This window comes from Equus caballus, chromosome 31 (assembly GCF_041296265.1).
Source record: "Equus caballus isolate H_3958 breed thoroughbred chromosome 31, TB-T2T, whole genome shotgun sequence".
Lineage (NCBI taxonomy): Eukaryota > Metazoa > Chordata > Mammalia > Perissodactyla > Equidae > Equus > Equus caballus.
Genome location: NC_091714.1, coordinates 2,025,052 through 2,045,158, shown reverse-complemented (window position 1 = coordinate 2,045,158; position 20,107 = coordinate 2,025,052). Strand labels below are relative to the sequence as shown.

At 45.1% G+C, this 20,107-nt stretch overlaps 1 protein-coding gene across 4 annotated transcripts in view; it reads left to right on the top strand.

Moving 5' to 3' along the window:
* The window catches only part of SMOC2 (SPARC related modular calcium binding 2), a 172,551-nt gene that overhangs the window by 49,133 nt on the left and 103,311 nt on the right, over positions 1-20,107 (top strand). For all 4 annotated transcript variants that reach the window (XM_023633139.2, XM_023633140.2, XM_070256347.1 and 1 more), the window contains exons 3-4: positions 9,376-9,482; positions 10,661-10,760. In XM_023633139.2, coding sequence (XP_023488907.1) covers positions 9,376-9,482; positions 10,661-10,760 — 207 coding nt within the window. The remainder of the gene's footprint in view (positions 1-9,375; positions 9,483-10,660; positions 10,761-20,107) is intronic.

The window sequence follows — 20,107 nt, the reverse complement described above, 5'->3', positions numbered from 1 at the left end:
TTTGGGGCTCCACCATGCTCACCTGCAGGCCAGCGTTGCATTGCTTTTGGACAGCAAGGATAAATTTGAATTAAACATGGATGTCCTTTTTTTTTTTTTTGCTAATATCCTTGTCGGCTTATTTATTTTTGGATCCCGCCTAATTTTTCTGGATAATTCCCTTGGTGGGGATGCTCGCTCACTTCACTGAACAAATTTCATACCGTAAATCTGTGACACAAAATATGTGATAAGAGAGAAGTAGGTCAAGATAAAACTTAACCTCTCAAAAGCAAGTTTAATTTAAATCAAAAGGACTAAAGTAAAATGAATGCACAGATACCTGTGGGCTTCAAAATCGTTTATTTGGTGCTTCAGCTGCCAAGGGGAGTAAATATTAAAGTTACTTATATTTGCTGCCGTACACCGTATTTCAACATAACCGGGCATCGTGCACCTCTGCTATGCCCGATTTGGGGTGCAAGGGTGGGAGTCTGAAGCCTCTGCTGTCAGCCCTCATTTTGCTGGTAATTTGAGTCTCTTTCACCCTGGGGATTGCCCTGCAAAGGGGTTTCCAGTCTTTAATTCCAGTCGGAGTTATCCTACAGAAGCAGACTGCCGCCTGAATCCTGGCTCGTGGAGGGAGTAGGACCTCATCTCAGGGATGGGCTCCTTCACACAGGCTGGTTTACTTTGCCAGTTGCTGACCAACCCTGTCCCTCGATGTCTAGCATGGAACGCCCCCCCCGCCCCCAGCCTCCCCAGGGCACCAAGTGCGGCAGAAATGGTTCACGGTGAACAGCAGGGGGTCATAGTGAGCCCTGGTACTGAGGGGTCCCAGAGACAGGTGCCTGGATGCCCCCAGGCAAATCGTGCTGCTCCGTTCCTCTGTTCTCTGAGAGCACAAATATTGCAAATTCTACAACGCACCCAAGTTGAGTTTCTTCTGTGATTGTGGGAGAGGGAGCTGGAAGGGACCCTGACATCACTTCAAGTAAGAGAAATAACCATCCAGATTTTTCCCCAAATTATCCCTGGTGTTGAGATTGGCTGGTGTATCGCAGCATCAACTTGGAAAATGCCAAGCTGCATATTTTGAGGGCATTTCGCATAGCTGATGGGTGACAGCTCCATAGGCCTGTCTCTGTTGGACATACTCATTTGGAAACAACAATTAAAATATTTTAGTCCTTATTTAATTAAGTTGGATGAAAATGTTTTACGCGTTTCATATTATGAGTTCACCCTTGACCTTGAATAGAGTTGCAGTGGTAGATTCTTCTCATAGTTTCTTAGAAATTTGTGGACTTTGTGTTTTCAGAACTCAGCAAACACATCAATATTTTTCTTTTGATCTGAGACCATTGGGGCTGTCTTTCTTTTCAACAAAATTTCTGGCATTGAATAAAAAAGGCAAAAAAAAAAAAATCAAATGCCAGGAGACCTTGGAACTATTTTGAGATTTCTGGAAACAAAATTATAACGATATCTGACAAAAGCAAATTCCTTGGAGATTTCTGAGACCCAGAGCTTTATAATGGACCAATTTGTAAGGAAAGGAACATTGCTACAAAGTGCTTCCTGACATGCGTTGCATCCTTGCTTGTGGTCAGCGTCCCATGGTCATTGTCGCGATCGTGACTGCAGAGTGACCGCCTGAGCCATGCTCAGGAGCTCTCTGTGAGTCAGAGCAGCATCCAGCAGATATTAAGACATGATATGCAGGAACTAGCAATATCGCTGTGGAAGCAGATTGCGTCGCCACAACATGGATAAATGAATTATTATTACTGTTATTGTTATGAAGAGTTTCTAGAGCCTTTATTCTTTCCCTGTGAGAACGACCAGAGCGATACACGTGGAGCAGTTATTGGTAGAGACACCTTATGTTTACTTACGGGGCCTTCCGTCCGAGTCCGGGCTGACACAACAAAGCATTCGCCTTTCCACTGCCCTGAGAAAGCCCGTTTCCCCAGGACCCCGTGGTGGCTGCGTGTGGAGTTGTCTGTAGCTCTGCAGAGCCCTGGTGACCGGCTAGGTCTTGATGGTGGCAGTGCAGTCATTGGGGGTCACTCCTTCCCAAATGTCCTCTAGTTGCCGAGTGCCCACCAGGGGACCCTCCACCCTGAGGAACAGCGATGTCACAGCGATGTCAGGGGAGATGAGGACCAGGTGCAGCCCTCAGTGGCAGCGCCCCCCTCCTGGGACCCTGTGATCCAAGGACCGCCTGTGGGGGTGCGTCTGGGTGATGCTGGGCTCGGTATGCACTCTGTCAGATCCACAGGAAGAAGCCCCTATGCACATGCATTTCTGAAAATTCAGTGGAACCCACAGACGGCATCAACAGGCCTTGTGTCCTGTCTGGCACAGTAGCTCCATCTCAGTATCTTCTGTGTATTTCTATTTTAATTTTATTAAAAAATGTGATATAAAACCCAGCAATCCTAACCGTCGTGCGACCTCGTGGCAGCTTTTTGTGCTCGTTGATGACAATCATGATGCCTCTCTACTTCCCTCTGGGGCCTGAAGAAGGGGCACAGGCTGCATGGTTCTCCACGCAGGCGCTCAGAACAGAAGCACGCCAGAGCCCCAGCACGGCCTGATCAGGGTCAGGCAGGGAGAGGTCCAGGGTCTGCGCTTGACAAGCTTCCGGGTGAGTGATGCCCGCTCAAGTTCAAGAATGTCAGAACCAGTGCAAGGAGCGCCAGACCAGACCAGGAGGCACCTGCCAGTTTCTCGAACCCACCAGACTGGGGGCCACACATCTGCGCCCGTCTTCTCATCTCTAAAATAGAGTAGTGGGATCAGATGAACACTGAGAATTCTTTCTATTTGAAGATTTTTCTGATCATAAAAATATGCTCCTAACAAGCCTTGGCTTATACTTGAGGAGCCAAGAAACAGGCTGGAAGCTCCATCGCTTGTCATTTTCCTTAAGCTCCCCATGATGTTGCCTTTGAGAAAAGCTGAACAATCAAGGTGTTCCAGTTCAGCTTTACCTGGAGGCACGGCGAACCCACAAAAGTGGCACCTAGCACTAGAGTGTAGTTCTGGGACTATAAATCGGTTGTTAGCCTGTTATCATTTTCTTCAATGAAACAGGTATTTCCATGAAAGAAGTCTATGCAGGCTGTGGTATGTGTGTGTGTGTGTATGTGTGTCATGTGTATATCTCTGAGTATGTGCTTACATATGTGTATGTATGCATGCATGTGTATCTCTGTGTGTGCATGCATGTATGTGCATGTGTATCTCTGTATGCATGCGTGTATGCATGTGCGCGCAAGCTTATATGTGTGCACACAGTCATGGATGTGTGTGTGCATGTGTGTGGTTGCATGTGTGTGTGTGTGCATGCATGTATGTGTGTGTCTCTCTCTCTCTTTTCTGTCGAGTCTTTTAGGCCAGGTCTTTGCTCTGCTCCAGGCCCTGTCTAAGTTAGACTTCTTTCTTCCTGCAGACACGTTATCTGCAATAACCGTTAAGCATGGTGGTGTCCTAGGACTTTTTAACCATATCTGCGTGTGTCCCCTGCATAAACCCTAACCACATCATGTTTACCTTGACTCTTTTATGGTGTTCTAATAGGTCTGATGTTTAGAAATGTCCTTCTTTATAGATGAAAGTAGACACAATGAGAGGCTCTCCGGTTCAAGCCTTGATCAGAAACACAAGAGAACATTTTTGGAATGTTATGTGAAACAAAACATCTTTTCTCTGTTTGTTTTAGCAAGGCCCATAGTCTCAAAGCATTAGTTCATCCGGAGAGCTGGGGAGAACGACAGCACAGCCTCAGTCTCTGCCCCAGAAGGTGATAGTCAAACTTCATAACCAAGGATTGGTGACCACTCACACAGTGACCTATTCTGATGTATTGACAATAGTGGTTCTCAGCTATCAGAGAGACGGTTATGACCAGGCGTTTCCTAGATAAATGTTGTAAAGGCTGTCTGAATACTTGAATATATTCTTGCAATAGTTTACAGTTGTTCTTATTTTTTTCCTTTATGACTTGGTAACCCCAATTCCGTATTCCGGGTTTTCCTATTATAATTTGTTTCTGACTTTATGCATTTAAAATGATAATACTTATTTAAAATGAAAACCCAGGTCCTTTTCTCTTCTAGCTCTAAAATGTTATAGCCAAGGGACGCTTTTGACAGACTTGCCATAGGGCTGCCTTAGCTGGCCGGCTGCAGATCGGGAGGTGGAGTGCCTCACTTGGGGTCCTGCTGGTCTTTTATCACAGTGCACCCATCTATATTAAGAAGGGAAAGAATATCCTATTTATGCCAAAGAGCATTTCAGCATAGAATTCTTAATTTTTCTTAGAGTCTTCAAAATTATGGGTGGGTAAAATATTACGACTTTTGGATGCCAATAAATATAAAAATAAAAGGCATGCCACTCACAGGGCTACCGTGTCTGTGGCCACTCCCACAGGAGAGCATACTTCCTTGGCCTGGTTGCGTTCCCTCGTCCAGCTCAGACTGTTCTAACGCCAGGCCACATGCTGGACCACGAGAATACGCTAGTGGAAACTGTCTGGACCCCAGAGAGTTGACACCACCACGCTCAAAATCACAACCACTTAACTGCCATTCCAGATGCAGAGCCAGTGGGTCTGTCGACCAGAAAAATACCCAGTCTAACCTTTCGTTCTACGTTATATAAATGTGACTCTAAAGTGATTCCATATTCCCAAGAGTTTCTGCCTCAAGAAGAAGCCGTTGGGTGGCATAGAATGACCATCCCTTGTGTAAGCTAATGCATCTCGCAAGACGGACAAAGGAAGAGTTAAATGAAAACTGGATTCACTTGTTTCTAGTTAGCATGTCCATTTCATCCTGTGGTGTGTTGGACAGGAGTCCCCAGCAGAAGAATTCTCCAGGCTTATGGTCTGTCAAGTGGAGGATCACCTGTCCACATCACCATTTCGTGACCTTGTTCTGATCAAGCTTTCTCAGCTCCTTTCCACTGCTGCTCTCCGAAATTTCTGCATAAAATGTTGAGAAAGCTGTCTCTTCCAATTATTGCTCAAGCCTGTTTTAAGTGATTTTAGCAAAGTAGGAAATTATTGGCTTCCTGTTTAAATGAAAACCATCATTAGTAATAATTACTACAGGGCCAGCCCTGGTGGCCTAGTGGTTAAGTTCAGCTCGATCTGCTTTGGTGGCTTGGGTTCGATTCCCGGGTGTGGACCTACACCACTCGCTGGTACCCGTGCTGTCCCGGCAGCCCACATACAAAAAGAGGAAGACTGGCAATAGATGTTAGCTCAGGGTGAAACTTCCTCAGCAAAAAAAAAAAGGAAAAGAAATAACCACTATAAAATGTTGTTTATTTCAAGTTTATAGCAAGCATTGCCTTTTGATAGTTTCTGTGACTAATGTATCTTTTTGATGTGTAAACAATTTTATGATCCCATTGGAAAAAGAATCTATTTTACTTTGCCATTGAAAGAAAACACTTAACAACTAGGTAAATAAATTGGTGCGTAAATTACTTACAAAACTCATTATTATTAACCAACAGCTTATCAAAATTTTCTATTAAAATCTGTTGTTAGCAAGGCCTTGCTAAGTGCAATGAAGAAATTCTTTATTTACAAAGTCCCTGCTGTTTCAGATATGAACAAAAAGTTTCTAAAAATATATAACCAAATTTCCATCAGAGTTTTTCTTTTGTCTAGTAAAAAGTGATTAAAGTCTTTTATTAGAAGATTAAATTAACAATTTGATTTTATTACAAGATTATTCTTATAATTTTCAGTTAAGATGGATTTTCCTATGATGTAAAAATTGACCATAGTTTAAAAATTTCTGCGAGCCAAAAAGTTCTGAGATAACACCTCATATCCCCTGGGATGGCTATAACAATTACAAATGAAAAAGACAGAAAATAAATATTGGTGGGGATGGCAATAAATGGAAGCCTTGTCCACTTTTGGCAGGATTGTAAAGTGGTTCAGCTTGGAAAGCTGTGGAAAACAGTTTGGTGGTTTCTCTATAAGTCAAGCACAGAATTATCACATGACCCAGAAATTCTACTCCGAGGTGTATATCCAAAAGACTTTGGAAGCAGAAGCTCAAACAAAAACTTGTACATGAGTGCCCATAGCAGCGTTATTCACAACAGCCAGAAGGTAGAAACAACCCAGATGTCCACCAACAGAAGGAAGGATAAACGCATTGTGGTCCATCCATACAGTGGAACGTGATTCAGCCATCACAAGGAGTGAAGCACCAACACACGCTACAACATGGATGAACCTTGAAAACATGCTGGTTGAAAGAATCCAGTCACGAAAAACCACATATTTTATGATTCCACTTATATGAAATGTCCAAAATAGGCAAATCCTTGAGGACAAAGCGCAGATCAGTGGTTGCCAGGTTTGGAGGAGGGGGGAAATGGGTGTGGCATCTCACTGGGCACGAGGGTACCTTTTGGAGTAAAGAGAATGTTTTGGAATGAGATAGAAGTGGTGGTTACACAACATTGTGGATGTACTGAATGCCACTGAATTATACACTTTACAAGGCAAAATGGTGGTTTTTCTGTTTTGTCTAGTTGTACCACAATGAAAAACATTATTGCCCTCATGTTTTGAGGATTTAATTTTCAAACGGTTAAAATTAAACTGTCCAGAATAAAGTCTCAACAAAACCACTGAATTAAGGACCTGCTTAATTTTTAATGGAACCACAAGAAGTGTCAAGCGTAAAAATACAACGAGGGTAGAAATTTATCCCCTGTAAATACAGCTTCCCGGGGAGAGTGTTGAACCTCTCTCTTCTGTTGTTTCAGAAGTGATGGAAAAGTTGGAAATTTGGGAATAATATAATTTTGAGGCTGTGCTTACTATTTTGATTTCTATAAAGAGGGGCATGCAACTTCGCCGCAGTGTGTGTTCATTAACCGTGTAACGGTTCGACGTGACGTTAAGGACACAGGCAGGGTTTCAGCTGTACAAGATGCATCCATTCTAGCGCTCTGCTGTGTGACACAGCACATATAGTCAACAATAGAGTATTGTGCATGCAAAAATGTGCTAAGATGGTAGATCTCATGTTAAGAAGTGTTCTTACCACAATAAAATAAAGAAAGAAATAAAGACCACCCAAGAGAGATGGGGCTAATTTTGGGAGCAATTCCCTAATGTTTCTGTGTCTTTCAATAGATTTGACTTAGTCGGCTCCTGTTCAGGTGCTCCTCAATAGTGGAGACCTGGTACCTGATTGGGAATATCTGGATTTAGGAGTAACAAGCAGGTGGTATGAGGTGAACAGCACTTTTATTTAAAGTGCTTACAGGCTTATTTCTGAAGCATGGTTGACACAAGCCCTGCCATTTCAGACTGCAGAGTCTTAACTGTTTCCTAGGACTAAATAGTCAGCAACATGCCAGATATAAATTTGAAATTTAATGTTCTATTGAACTCAAGAGCTGCAAATTTGAGAACCATCTGCCCAGTGGCAAATTCCAAGTCTTTCAAAGGTCTCCAAGCCAGGAAAGAAGCCCATGAGTTGTCTGGAAAAGGTATGCTTTTTTGGCATGTTCTACGACTGTTCAAATACTAGAAATAATTTGTAGCCCCATGTGTACCCCAGCAGAGACCTCGCAAGCTGGAACCCAGGTCACTTTTCCTTTTAGACAGTCAAATCACAGGTTAGACTTAAAAAAAACGAGGACAGAAGTCCAGCAAAGCAGTGATTTCTCCTCCGCTAAAACACAGATTGCATTAAAACCACATGTGGCTGAGCGCTGGCTGGCCAGGCCAACACGTAGATCAAGACGTGAGGCACGGAGCCTGGATCAGAGAGTTTCCTCCAATGCACAGGTCCTACACAGGATCCAGTCTACCGCCCATGGCTGCACAGAAGTCCCAGTTCGGATTTCCAGTGGCAGAGTCCACATTCAGCACCACGACACCACCAGAGCTATCGCCAGTGGCCCAGTGTCCTGGAGTGGGTGCCCAGATGGCATTTTGTCCCAGCCAGCAGCTTTCACTACCAGGCAATCAAAAAGTCACCATCTAACGACGCTGGGCAGTGGACACGTTTGAAGGAGTATCTCTCAGAGTTCAGAGAGCGTTTAAGATCTAGACAACTTGTTATTTCAATCTGGAAACACTTAAGAAAAATGGGGAAAGCCATTTTTTTCAAGTTTTAAAATTCCAACGACCTACATCGGAGGATGGGCCAAAGAAATGAAACACGTCCTTGCGGTGGTGTCCTAGGGCGTGAGGCCCGGGGTGGCAGACTTTCTGGCATTCTTCTCGAATGGTGGTTGCCAGACTCCTTAGAGTGTGTTCGGTGAGCCTGGGGTCACGAAAAGATAGGCCCTTGTTAATGGTCGTCTCATACATTTCACTCCTTTTCCTGGAAGTCTGAAACGAGCATCAGGTATGCATATCCTTTCTGGTTCCCCAATCTCATGGTCCAGCGGGATTGCGCAGGGAGAGGATGAGGAAGGTGAGCCACACCTCCAGGGGCGCGTTGCATCCTTGCAGGTCATTGCTGTGCTCCTGGTACACACGCATCTTGATGACTGGGTTTAGTTCTGCATCAATTAATTCCTGCCATCCAGAGGGAGATGAGATATGCCTGAGTGTTTTTAGACTTTTTACTTTTTTACTAGTCTATTGAGTCTCACAGGATATCTTCCTCAGGAGCAGGAGGGACATCATGCCTTATATGGAATTATCCTCCTGTACTAATTTGAACATGAATATTTGAAAATTTGGGACAGAATGGGAGGAGGGCTAAGGATATTTGATCCTTTTTATCTGATTTATTGTCAGACTCTCTATTTGAAGTTGGAAGACGCGGGAGTTTAGTATCACTCTGAGATCATAGGGAATAAAGATACAGAGAAAAGAGGGTGCCATGGTCTTCAGATTGGACAGGTCCCCGGGGCCCCCAGCGGTGGGCCAGAATGTCACATGCCCTCTGAGGTGCCCCAGTGCTCCCTCCCTCTGGGCCACAGTGTTTGGTCTGATTTTAACCGTGGCTTCTAGACCCAGCCCCCACTTGGCATGTGGACTGGACCCGGTGTGCTCAGATGGACGTCCTTGGACCAGAAGACAGTCTGTCTGTACTGGCTGGATTACAGCTGGTGTGTCTTCATTTCCATGAAGTCTGTGTGTTTCACCAGGATAAGCCCAGTAACCCTTTCTGAGCCTGAGCTTCCCTGCTCGTTAAGTGTAGAGAAGATCCTCCCTCTGCTTACCACACAAGCCTTTCCTGGGGTTGGGATGCAATGGGAAGCCCGAGGTCTGGCCTTCTGCCAGAGGAGCCCCTCCAGCCTCTTCAGCCTCTGTGCTCCTTGTGACTCATGCATTTGCATCTTCCCATTGCATAACTGGTACCTCTGCCCTGTTCTTTCCTGCAGACGTGTCCAGGTGTGTGGCCGAGAGGAAGTACACCCAGGAGCAGGCCCGGAAGGAGTTCCAGCAAGTGTTCATTCCGGAATGCAAGGATGACGGCACCTACAGTCAGGTTACAAACTCAGTCTGGGAGCCTCTGCACCCGGGCGATCGGGGGAGGCGCCAACGAGGATGGCAAAGCTTGATCCAGGAGGAGACAAAAGGGGTGTTCATGGGAAAAATCATTCTTTACATTTTAGAAGTTGATTCCTAGCAAAGCTCAGGTTCATAAATAGGGGTGTAAGTGAATTTATTCACTCCTTCCTTGGGGCAGGTATTTATGTCATTGCTATGCTGTTTACCTTTGTTACCGTGTGGGTTGGCATGGGACAGCTTCCTCAGTGAGATGAATTGGACCGTGCTAACCTGGCTCATTGCTGAGAATCTAATTTTAGTTTAATTTTGATTATAGTGGAGCACACACTGAAAGTCATAGAGCGTTAGCGCCAGCAGGGAGCTCCCGGGGTTCAGACATGAGATGCTGAGACACCTCAAGTTTCTGACTTTCCTTTGACCAACAACGTCAAATAAATAACCCAATTCTCTATGTTGAGTGTGTCAATATTATTACGGTCAATACAATTATCCCTCATTAAGGAAAAAGTTTCCTGAAATACAATGCTAACTATCATAGCTTTTCATAGAAAAACAAAACAAGATCTGCTATAAACCATCCAACAACAATGTGAATTTTCTGTATTTTTACAACAATCATTTGACCTGTGAAAGACTGAGGAAAGAGAGAGAAATGCAGAGAGGTTGGAGCTGCAGGAAACGTCCACTCTGACTAGTTGGTGTGGAGGGAGCTGGTGGCAGGATAGACACTGGGGTGACCCAGGGGGTGAGATGGAAAGAGCGTCTCACCAGCAGCCAGATGCCAACCTGTTTGCCTCGATTCTGCCTGGACCAACTGGGAGACACTGAACAAGTCTCTCGACTCCTTGGGGCCTCAGTTTCCCCATTTGTAAGATGAGGGCTTGGGCTCCATCTCCAAGGTAGCAAAGACTAGACACTCAACGGTTAAGGTGCCAGCCCACACTAGCATTCAGTAAGAGTGCCTCGGGTGGCTTTTATCGCTAAACTCTCGTGTTCCAGGTTATCACACTTTCTTTCACTGAGTGTTCAGGGTAGCGACTTAGGAAGCACTGGGCATCTTAAGACCTTTGCTGGAAACGATGCTGTGGAAGGCAGAGTGGACTTTGTCAACAGCGAGGCGCTGCACCTGGTGACCCCTGTCTGTCGTTTCCTCAGGTCCAGTGTCACAGCTACACCGGATACTGTTGGTGTGTGACGCCCAACGGGAGGCCCATCAGTGGCACAGCCGTGGCCCACAAGACACCCCGGTGTCCCGGTAGGTCTGACCTAATTTATGGCGTGGACCTTCCTGACTTTAGTTGGCTGTTTTTCTGATCTTCTCACCTATGTTTGCTCATAACTCAAAAGAAATTCAGTTTAGGTCGCATTGTGAGGAATGGTGACAATGGGTTTGTGTCACTGGACCAAGACTGAAATGTTCTGAAACCTTTGTTTTTTAAGACAGCTTAGCTAGGTCTGAACCATGGCAGGCTATGGCGATTCTTAATTTTCAGAAATCACCGCAAGGACTGTAGTCAGTAGTAGAAATGACTGAATGTTTTCTTTGGCCAAAAAAAGCGAAAATTTCTGGTTTTGTTTGTGTATGTTTGCAAAGAAAAAGTGGGTCATTCTTCATGGTTCCATGTCCAGATGGTGTGTTAGTGTTATTTTATTACTCATAAGAGGACTTGATGTATGGAAGGTAGTAATATTGGCAGGAGAATAATCTATAAAATAGTCTCTTTTCCATTAATATTTTACCAAAAATGTTATAAATGATTCAGATCATTTTTATTTGAAAATGGTCTGCCATGTATGCTTAATTAATTGGTTGGGGAGCCCTCTCAGACCATCGATGAAGAAATATGATGATCGTACATCAAAATTCCCAGGTTAGATTTGCTAAAACAGGCAAAACATAAGCACAACAATAATTAAGCATTAAAAGCATCTTCCTGATCTTTTTTGTAAAATACTGAAACATTGGCACTTAGAGTTTACTTTCAGACTTATTCCTATTTAGGGGGCAGTCATTTTGTAATTAGAAACTCTGTTCATGATTCAGACATTTGTACCAGGAGCCAAGGCACAAGTCAGAACTTGTAACTGTTGGCGAATGATGCCATCCGTAATTAACAGTAACATGAAACCTAATATTTCAAGGGACTGGTCATCAGTTAAAAGCCAATGGGTGTGCATAACGTGGAATTAAAATACATTTATTTTTAAAAACTATTTGGTCATCCAGGACCTAAAAATGGCTGAAAAATATTTTTAGTGAGCCATCATTTTCACCTAATAATTCTTTTACAAGCTCATGAAAGAAAATGAAATGAAAGAAAAAATTAATATATTAAGTTGGCCTGTGCGTGGGTCCCTCTCTCTGAAGGCTACTTTGACGGACTGACTTTACTTCTTCTGCATGTCAGCATTTTGAGTCAGGCTTTATTTTACAAAGGAGAAAACGGGGGCATCTGTTTCCCGATTTTAGTGACAATGTTTGAAAAATTAACTGTCGCCCAAAAGAACTTTCTTAGAAAACCATGAGCGAAATTGGCTGTATTTCTTACCGTCTCCAAATAATGCTTCGTTTTTGGAATCAAACCTCTGTGCTGTTCACTCACATTATTTTTCCAACCAGGCAGCAGTAACGTTTTACTGTATAGAAATACGCCATTTTGTTCACTGCACATGTGGATTTTTGGTCCAAGTGATGGCTTATGGAAGAAAGAGTATTCTGTCCTTTTGCTGTAAAGTCTGGTGCTGATTGTGTGGACAATGCCAGCGAGAAGGAGGGAAAGTGTTTCAGATTAAATGTTGCAGTGTAGATGGAGCAGGCTCTCCTCCAAGACTGTGCTCTCTGTAAATGTGGGTTCATTTTCATTTTGTGGCATGGTTTTGTGGCTGTGACCTCGATGTTGACTTGGCCAGTGTCATCTCACACCTGTTGGTACCACTAATATAGCCCGTAACCCCCATGGAGTTATGGGAAGATTCTGTTCATCCCCAGCTGTGTTCCGGCTTTTTATTCTGCAAAAAATGTGGGTGTGGGAGAGCAGACGCCTGTGCTAAGAACACTTTTGGAAACTTCGTAGAATTGTGGTGAATTGTTGAGAGGATTTTGAAATTTAAGAAAGAGTTTGGGGCGGTCGACTTCACATGCTCACACATGCATGAAGAGTTTCTGATAAACTGCAGTGGAATGCAATTTTTTCCCAGATGTTGACACAACCTCACAAATAATGCAGAGAAGCAGAGCAGTAAGGCATCACTTTGCATGAGACTGAGATTAATAACATGGGTCACGATTGGCCCCACTTTTCATCTGCAAATACTCAGGGAGCACAGTCTCCACATACATCCTCTTACAGATGATGGCTGCTATGCATTATCCGCTATCTGTAATTTCCATCCAGTTTATTTAAAATTGGGTGAACTCCAGTGTTCAACCATTATCTTTTGCCCTGGAGTTCACACCAAGCTTACCTTAGAAGTACACACTACAAAAACTTCAAAATCAGAAAAAGATTTAAAAGGTAGCCACAAACACTAGCTGTCACTTATGTGTGTGTGTGTTTATTATGGACACATGCAAACGCAACGTGAAGCAGGCCACATGGGGAGGGAAACAGACATCCGTGTATCGGCCCGATTTCCATGGAGTGGAGAAGCCCTGCCTTTGAATCCTTCCACCTTCTCGCTTTTCCCAGAAAGACTTTCAAAAGAGGAGGCTTCCTTTATTTTACGATTATGTATTTTTTAGCTGTTAATACAAAACACCCAAATTCCCATTAATCAATAAGAAAAATAAGATATGACACAATCTAGCAGAAAAATCTTGAGCAGGCAGCATTTTATAAATGAGAAAATCCTAACGACCAGAGAACATAGGATAATTTGCATAGACTCCTTAGTACCAGGACAATGCAAATTAACACCACAGTGAGCTTCCCCCTTCACCCACTGGATTTGCAGCAGTGGAAAAGCCTGATCTGTGATGTGCTGGTGAGGACTTGAAACAGACTCGTTGGGCTGCTGGTGCCAGCGTGAACCGGTGCCACCTTGTGCAAAATCGCCTTCCTCTTTGCGTGGAGGTAACGGACCCAGCTCTTCCACTGCCGGAATGGACTCTGGAGAAAGGCACTCGCTTTTGTAGCAGGAGACGTGTGCAGGACTGTTCATAGCAGCATTCATAGTAACAACTGAATCCTGGAGAGGAATCGATGGCTATGGTATCTGCCTGGGTAGAACGTGCGGTTTACTTGGTTCATACTATAGAATACTAAACAGCAAGGAAAATGCAAAAGCTGCTGCCCTCAGTGACATATGGCTCCAACATGGTCCTGAGAGAAAGGACTCAAGCAGAGAGTGCGCTAGTCCGTTTAAAATTCAAGGATAGACAAAACTCAACTCTCGCACTTGGAGAAGCATCCTTAGGTGGTAAGTCACAGGACAAACGAGGAAGGGAGGAAGGGAGGATCGTGCAATCAGGACAGTGGGTACCTGGAGGGAGGGAGAGTTTTGTGACTGGAAAGGAGAATGGGCGTGGGGTCTCCTTCTCTGACCTGGAAGCTGTTTCCTGGGTCTCTGTTTGATCATTCATGGTGCTGTACATTCGTGTTTATGCTCTTGGCGGAAGTGACACACTGACTTGACTCTCCTACGGTTACACTTTATCTGACATCCTTCCCTGAGGATTCGGATAGAGGGAAGGGGCTGATATGTGGGGGCTGGCAGAGGGGAGATGAGTGAAGGAGGCAAGCCTTGGCTGTAAGGGAGGGACGGGGTGGAAGAGACGCAAGTGCGGAGTTGAGGAAGACCCACATTAAAGTTTACCATCAGCTGTGCTCTGGAGGAGTGGCGAGAGCAGGCCTGGTGGCCATGTGTAAGAGCGGATGACGGTGGCCCGCCGTATGTCAGGTGTCACAGCAGCCTGGGTTGGAGGTGGTATTACCTTCCATTTTACAGGGAAGAACTCGACCCATTACTTCTGTGCTTGTAAGTGACAGAGCCAGGATTTAAATTTATAGCTTCGTCTCCATTGTCCACATTTTCCGCCAAATACCGTAATGGAAATATGTGGGCCTTGAATTCCTTATTTACAAGAATTAACAAGTTAGAATATGTGTAACTCCTGGCCCTGAGATCCACAACCACGTGACCGCGTGGCAGTTTTGTCTGGACCCTAGCAAGGTGCTCAGAGGGCGAGAAGCTATGAGCTGCTCCCCACCAGCTGCCTAACTCCTTGTGAATCTGAAGACCGCCATCTACTTTAAGAAGCTCTGATCATATCCACGTGCTTCCTTGACAACTGCCAGTTGGGACCTGAGGACTAACTAGCACAGATTTCCACAATGAGCGAATGATCTGCCCTGTCTTTCCTTTCAGCCATGGCGACTCGTGACTCCAAGAGTGGAGCCCAAGCTGGAAGCAGAGAGAACACTGAGGAAGGGAAAGTTTGGGGGTGTCAAATCTGGCCCCCGTCAGCCTCTGCTCATCCCTGGCCTCTAGTGTTTGAATTATTTAAATGTGGCGAGACCCCTAAGAACGTAGTTCAGCCCTCTGTTTTGGTAAATGATGGAACGCGAGTCCAGTTCGTCCAGTACTCATGGAGAACGTCCACGGAAGTGAGCAAGGACGGCGGAGAGATTTCCCCCTTCTGGGGGAGAGGGAAAGTGTTGATGGCAAGCAGGATATTGCCTTGACAGGGCTTTAGGACCAAAAGCTGCTCTTGAGCTATATCTGGATGCTCTTCATGCCTTGCCCTGCCCCAGAGCTGAATTTTCTTGCTCATGACCTGGAGATTCAGACCCTCCCAGCCCTGTTGATTTGGACCCCTTCGATCTGCACACGGTTTTCCGCTCCGGGTCTTCTCTTGCAGCAGAGATGCTCAAGGAAGATAAAGGATGTGACCGGCAGCCCACCGAGCATCTCTGCGCCATTCACGCTGGTGAGGGGCAGGTCCACCTGTCTCTGTCCCCACACAGCTGATCTCCATTTATTCTGCAGGAATTTTTCTCTTTTTCTTCTTTTTTTTTTTTTTTTTAAGATTTAAAGACTAACATTGCTGGGGTCTCCAGTAGAGCTTGGAAACAAAGGTCGTTTTCTTCCCCAGGGAGGGTTTTTGCCGCCAGCCTCTTCTCTGTTGTGTGGAAATAGCTTCAGGGGGGTTAATGTCATCTCGCTCTGTAACCATGCACCCTCGCCAAGAGCTGATTCCTGGCATGAGTACAAAGCAGCTTCAGACATTGGAAGCTGAACCTACAGGCAAGAATTCTGAATATTACAATATCCAAAGAGTCTTCGTATGCAGCTCACTTTGAGGTATGTGTTTGAAGTAAGCTACAGACGTCGAGTTACAGAAAGAGGAGGAGAAACGTCCCCCAGCCTCGGCCACTGATGCCGGCTGGAGATTCCGCCCACGCCCACCCAGCCCTTGAAACCAAGGTCAGTCACAGGGTGATGTTTCATGGGGAAGGAATAGAAATCTCCTTGGTCAACATGACCTAGCTGTGTCACATGTTTCAGGGGTCCTTTCTCACAGTGTAGGAAGGAAAGTCATCTCTTTGTCCTTGTTTATTTCCTGGCAATTTTTATGACACCAAGTATTATCTATTCTTTGATTTTAACTTTTAAAGGCTGTGTATTCCCTGTGACAGGAGAGAGTAAGTCCTTGGCTGTTTCCAGGAGTTTATTTTGCTCATAGGCCTTCTGATTGCTTATCTGAGCAACTTCTAAATCTGGATTTTGGGAGGCCCAGATATAAATGACAGAGGATATTGGATTAGATTGAACAAACTTTCAACATATTATTTACATTAATTTAACTATGATCCTTACATTCTCCTACTCTGCCCAAAGTTTTGACTTCTACTTGAAGTGGCGGAACTTCGTTTTTCTATGACTATCCTAATAATTTCTGGAAAATTTCACTTTCTGAAGAGAAGCTAAGTGATATTTTCATTTTTCACTAATGAATTTCCCTGGTGCTAAGTTAAGGTCCCTGTGTGGCTGAGGAACTTGAAAGAAACATCCAGAACAATTGAATTCCCAAATACTGAACTCAACAACACAGCCGTGGTTGGCTTCTGAGGTCTCTGAAGTATTTCTTTATAAAAATTATTAAAATGCAAGTTCAAAGTTGCTTTGCTTGAATTGGAAAGGTTACCGAGCAGAGGGAACTCATTCTTGCTCTCCCTTTAAGTAGCTTTTTCTTTAGGCTTACCAATTCTCTTTCTGAAAAATGATAGTTATTAAAATAAAATATTGCAGTAGGTATCAGCAAGGAAAGATAAAAACTGAAACTTTAACAAGGAGTAGAGGGTGCACTGAAAACCGAGCCCACACTTGAGATGGTGCGAAACCGGTGACGGATGCTAACTTGGGCTCCAAGCTTCAGTGTAGACTTCACTAACAAAGTGAATTTTTCAGAGAAAGATATAAATTGTATTACCCTATAACACAGACTTTTGTGACAACTTTTGAAGTATTGAGGAAATTCATTTTTCATCCATCATGAGATAACATACTAATTTGATACAGCCAATGCAGGATATGTAAAGTTTCCAATGAAAGTTCCAGATTCTGGAAATTTCTGAAGGTATTGAAGGATACTGAAAATTTTTTTAAAAAGTGGAGTCAAATATTCAAGGAAAAGACCTCAGGGTGTGGTTATGATGCTAAAAACGTCTTCATAGCCTGTTTGACAGTCAGTCTGAGGCCCTCTGAGTGATCCCATTCTGACCAGCCCAAGCCAGGAATCAGAATCTCTTATGTGGACTCAGAGGGGCCTTGACCCTTGGCTGGACGATGGCACTGGGCAACTTCTGGGCCTAGAGCCCCATCCAGCCAGCTTTCTTTCTGTTTTTCTTTTCCTTTTTCATTCAGACTTGTTTTTGAATTATTCAACGAACCGATGGACAATATTTTGGTGTTATCATTCTTCCCTTCAGGAAAAAATTACTTTTCCAGTATCTGCTTCTTACGTTTTTATTACTATCATCTCTATTGTACTTTACTGTACATTTAATTTGGTGACTAATTTGTCATAAAATTTTAAAGTCATTACTTTAAAAGAGAACTCTATACATTATACTTTTTCATACCTAGGCCACAGATGGTTTTTCTCTCACATTTTCTAATATTTAGTAGTAGTATAAAAGAAGTTAAGTGGTCTTTTAGAAGTAAATGGCCTCAGTTTATATAACCCCATTTAAAGAATAATGGGTGTGTTCTTCCAGAGACATTCTATGCACATAAAAACAAGTAGACATATCTTCTTTCATTTTTTTTTAAACAAATAGTACTTCTTTTTACAGCATCCTTTTTTTATGTGAAACTATAATAGTCAAAGATTGAGAAGATTTATGATACTATCAAAAAGTCAAATGACTCTTTTGCAAGAAAGATACAGCTGCATTTTTTATCTTCTCCTGCCATGGAAGGACGTAAAATTTAGACATTAAAGTAGAAAACGGAAGTGTCGAAAACAACAACAGTAAAGTGGATGCTAATGGAAGGTTAATTCAGGGATAATCTCTCAATTTTTGTAAAAGAAAGTTTGTGATTTACAGATTCCTTCCTTTATCATTTTAGAGAAGGAAATTCTTAGATTTGGGACAATCAGCCTGCTCAACTCAGCAATTAATAAATTCAGAACATTCCTTTTATCTGATGCTCGTCTTGCCAGGAATCCCAACTATTTGAAGCCAGAATCACTAGATAAGAAGAAAGGCCCACAGTAAACCCAAAGCGACAGCCCCTCTCTCCTTCCATCGGAACAGATTTAGCTCCACGAGCTCACAGAGCTCACTGGGGGGAAACAAGTCGATTTTCTTTGGTTTCTCCATCCACAGAAAAATAAAATAGCAAAACAGGAGACAGTGCACTGTCCGAGAGGTGATGATGGCAAGAGGGAGCCTGTAGCAGCTGGACAGAGAGACTAGACTTGGACTCGTTAATATGTAACGACAAAAAAAAGTGATATATATTCATAATAATAATAACCCCGGAGAGCCCAGGGCCAAGACATCTTGTTCAGATCCCTGGTTCCAAATTTCAGTCTGCAAAGGGACTTGGTAACACAGATTCCTGGCCACCCCCGCCCGGGAATTTCTGATTTAATGGGCCTGCAGCAAGGCCAGAGGCCTCATTTTGGACAAGTTTCCAGGTGATGCTGATGCTCCTGGGAGGGGCTGCTCTGAGGACCTCTGGATGTGGTGGAGCCTCCCTCCCCTCAGTGACTCCTGTGTCCATTGCTGGCTGGCTGCCCTCGCCTGTGTGAGCGCCACATCGCGTCTGACTGTCCTGGGGTGAGGGACACAGTGCTTGGCCCGGTCTCTCCTCCACGTGACTGGAATGTCCTGCTGGGGTCACATCTTGGTCACACTGGCTCGACCCTGCCTGACAGGAATAAGAGTATTTGGTCCGAGTCCCTCGGGCATCTGATGGAGGGAGCTGTGCTTTGGGGACATGCCTGGCTGGTGAAAAATCAGGGTGCGGTTGCAGGGGTTCCATGTGGCCCACAGCCTAAGCTCACCGTGGGGGCACCCAGGTCTCAGCAGGTCTCAGCCCTGAGGCCCTCCTGGGACTGGGCGGATGGGCAGTCTTGAGGGGGCCTGCCCTGAGAGCCCCGGCCATTGGCACTGCAGGCACATGGGCATTTCCACCTCGCCCCAGCCTACAGCTACCCACCGTCCACTGACCAGCATGGCTATAGCTGAGTGGGCTCGTCCAGCACAGAGCGACCACTGCTGGTCTCCTGGGCCATCCGGCTCAGAGTTGTCCAGAGGGACAGGGGTGCTGGGCACCGACTCCAGCTGATCCTGCTTTCGCTGCCCAGTAGGTAAGACTGTCTCACTACCTGCCCAGCTCTGCCCACCTTCCCTGGAGATTGTCCCTAGGAGGAGCGTGGCCAGCCTCAGAGGATGGCTCAGGGAGGGACCTGGTCAAAGCCAGGTCAACCAGTCTTCCCCCAGTTTTGGGGGAACAGGACTGCAGAGTACAGGCTCTTTTTGTGTCTGGCTGTGTTGGAGTTTGTTCCTCTCTGCGAAAGCCAGTGAAACCCTGGGGCAGCAGGCTCAGAGAGGTCCAGCAGGACGTGCCCCTGTTCACGAACGGCTCCCTCACCTTCCTCGGCTGGTGGGTGTTGGGGTTCAGCTCATGCCAACGAGGCAGCTGATGTCTGCCAAGCCCTGGTCTCTTCCTTAGATGACAACTGCATTTAAGGAGCACAGGTCACACCTTAAGAAAATAGCCTGCCTGTTCTCATAAAAAATGTTCTATTCTTTGCTGTGCTCATCGTAAGAAGGCAAAGGAGCTGGTCAACTCCTTGCAGGCACTCTGGTGGCCGGCGTCCCCCGGGCTGCTCCAGGGACACAGGGGGCTGCGCCTGGACCTCCAGGGAGACCCCTCTGGGGCTGCCTGGGTGCAGTTTGAACGTGCAGAAGATGCTCTGGCCACTTGAGCTTCTCAGAGAAACTGAATGTGCTTCTGAGTCAGCCTCAGGGGGAAGGACCTCACGGTCTCTCCAGGAGATTCCACAGCCTCCTGACCTGCTGGCAACGTGGCAGGGAGGCCCAGAGGGGGCTTCATCCTGGGCCCTCAGGGGAGGGGAGGCATTGC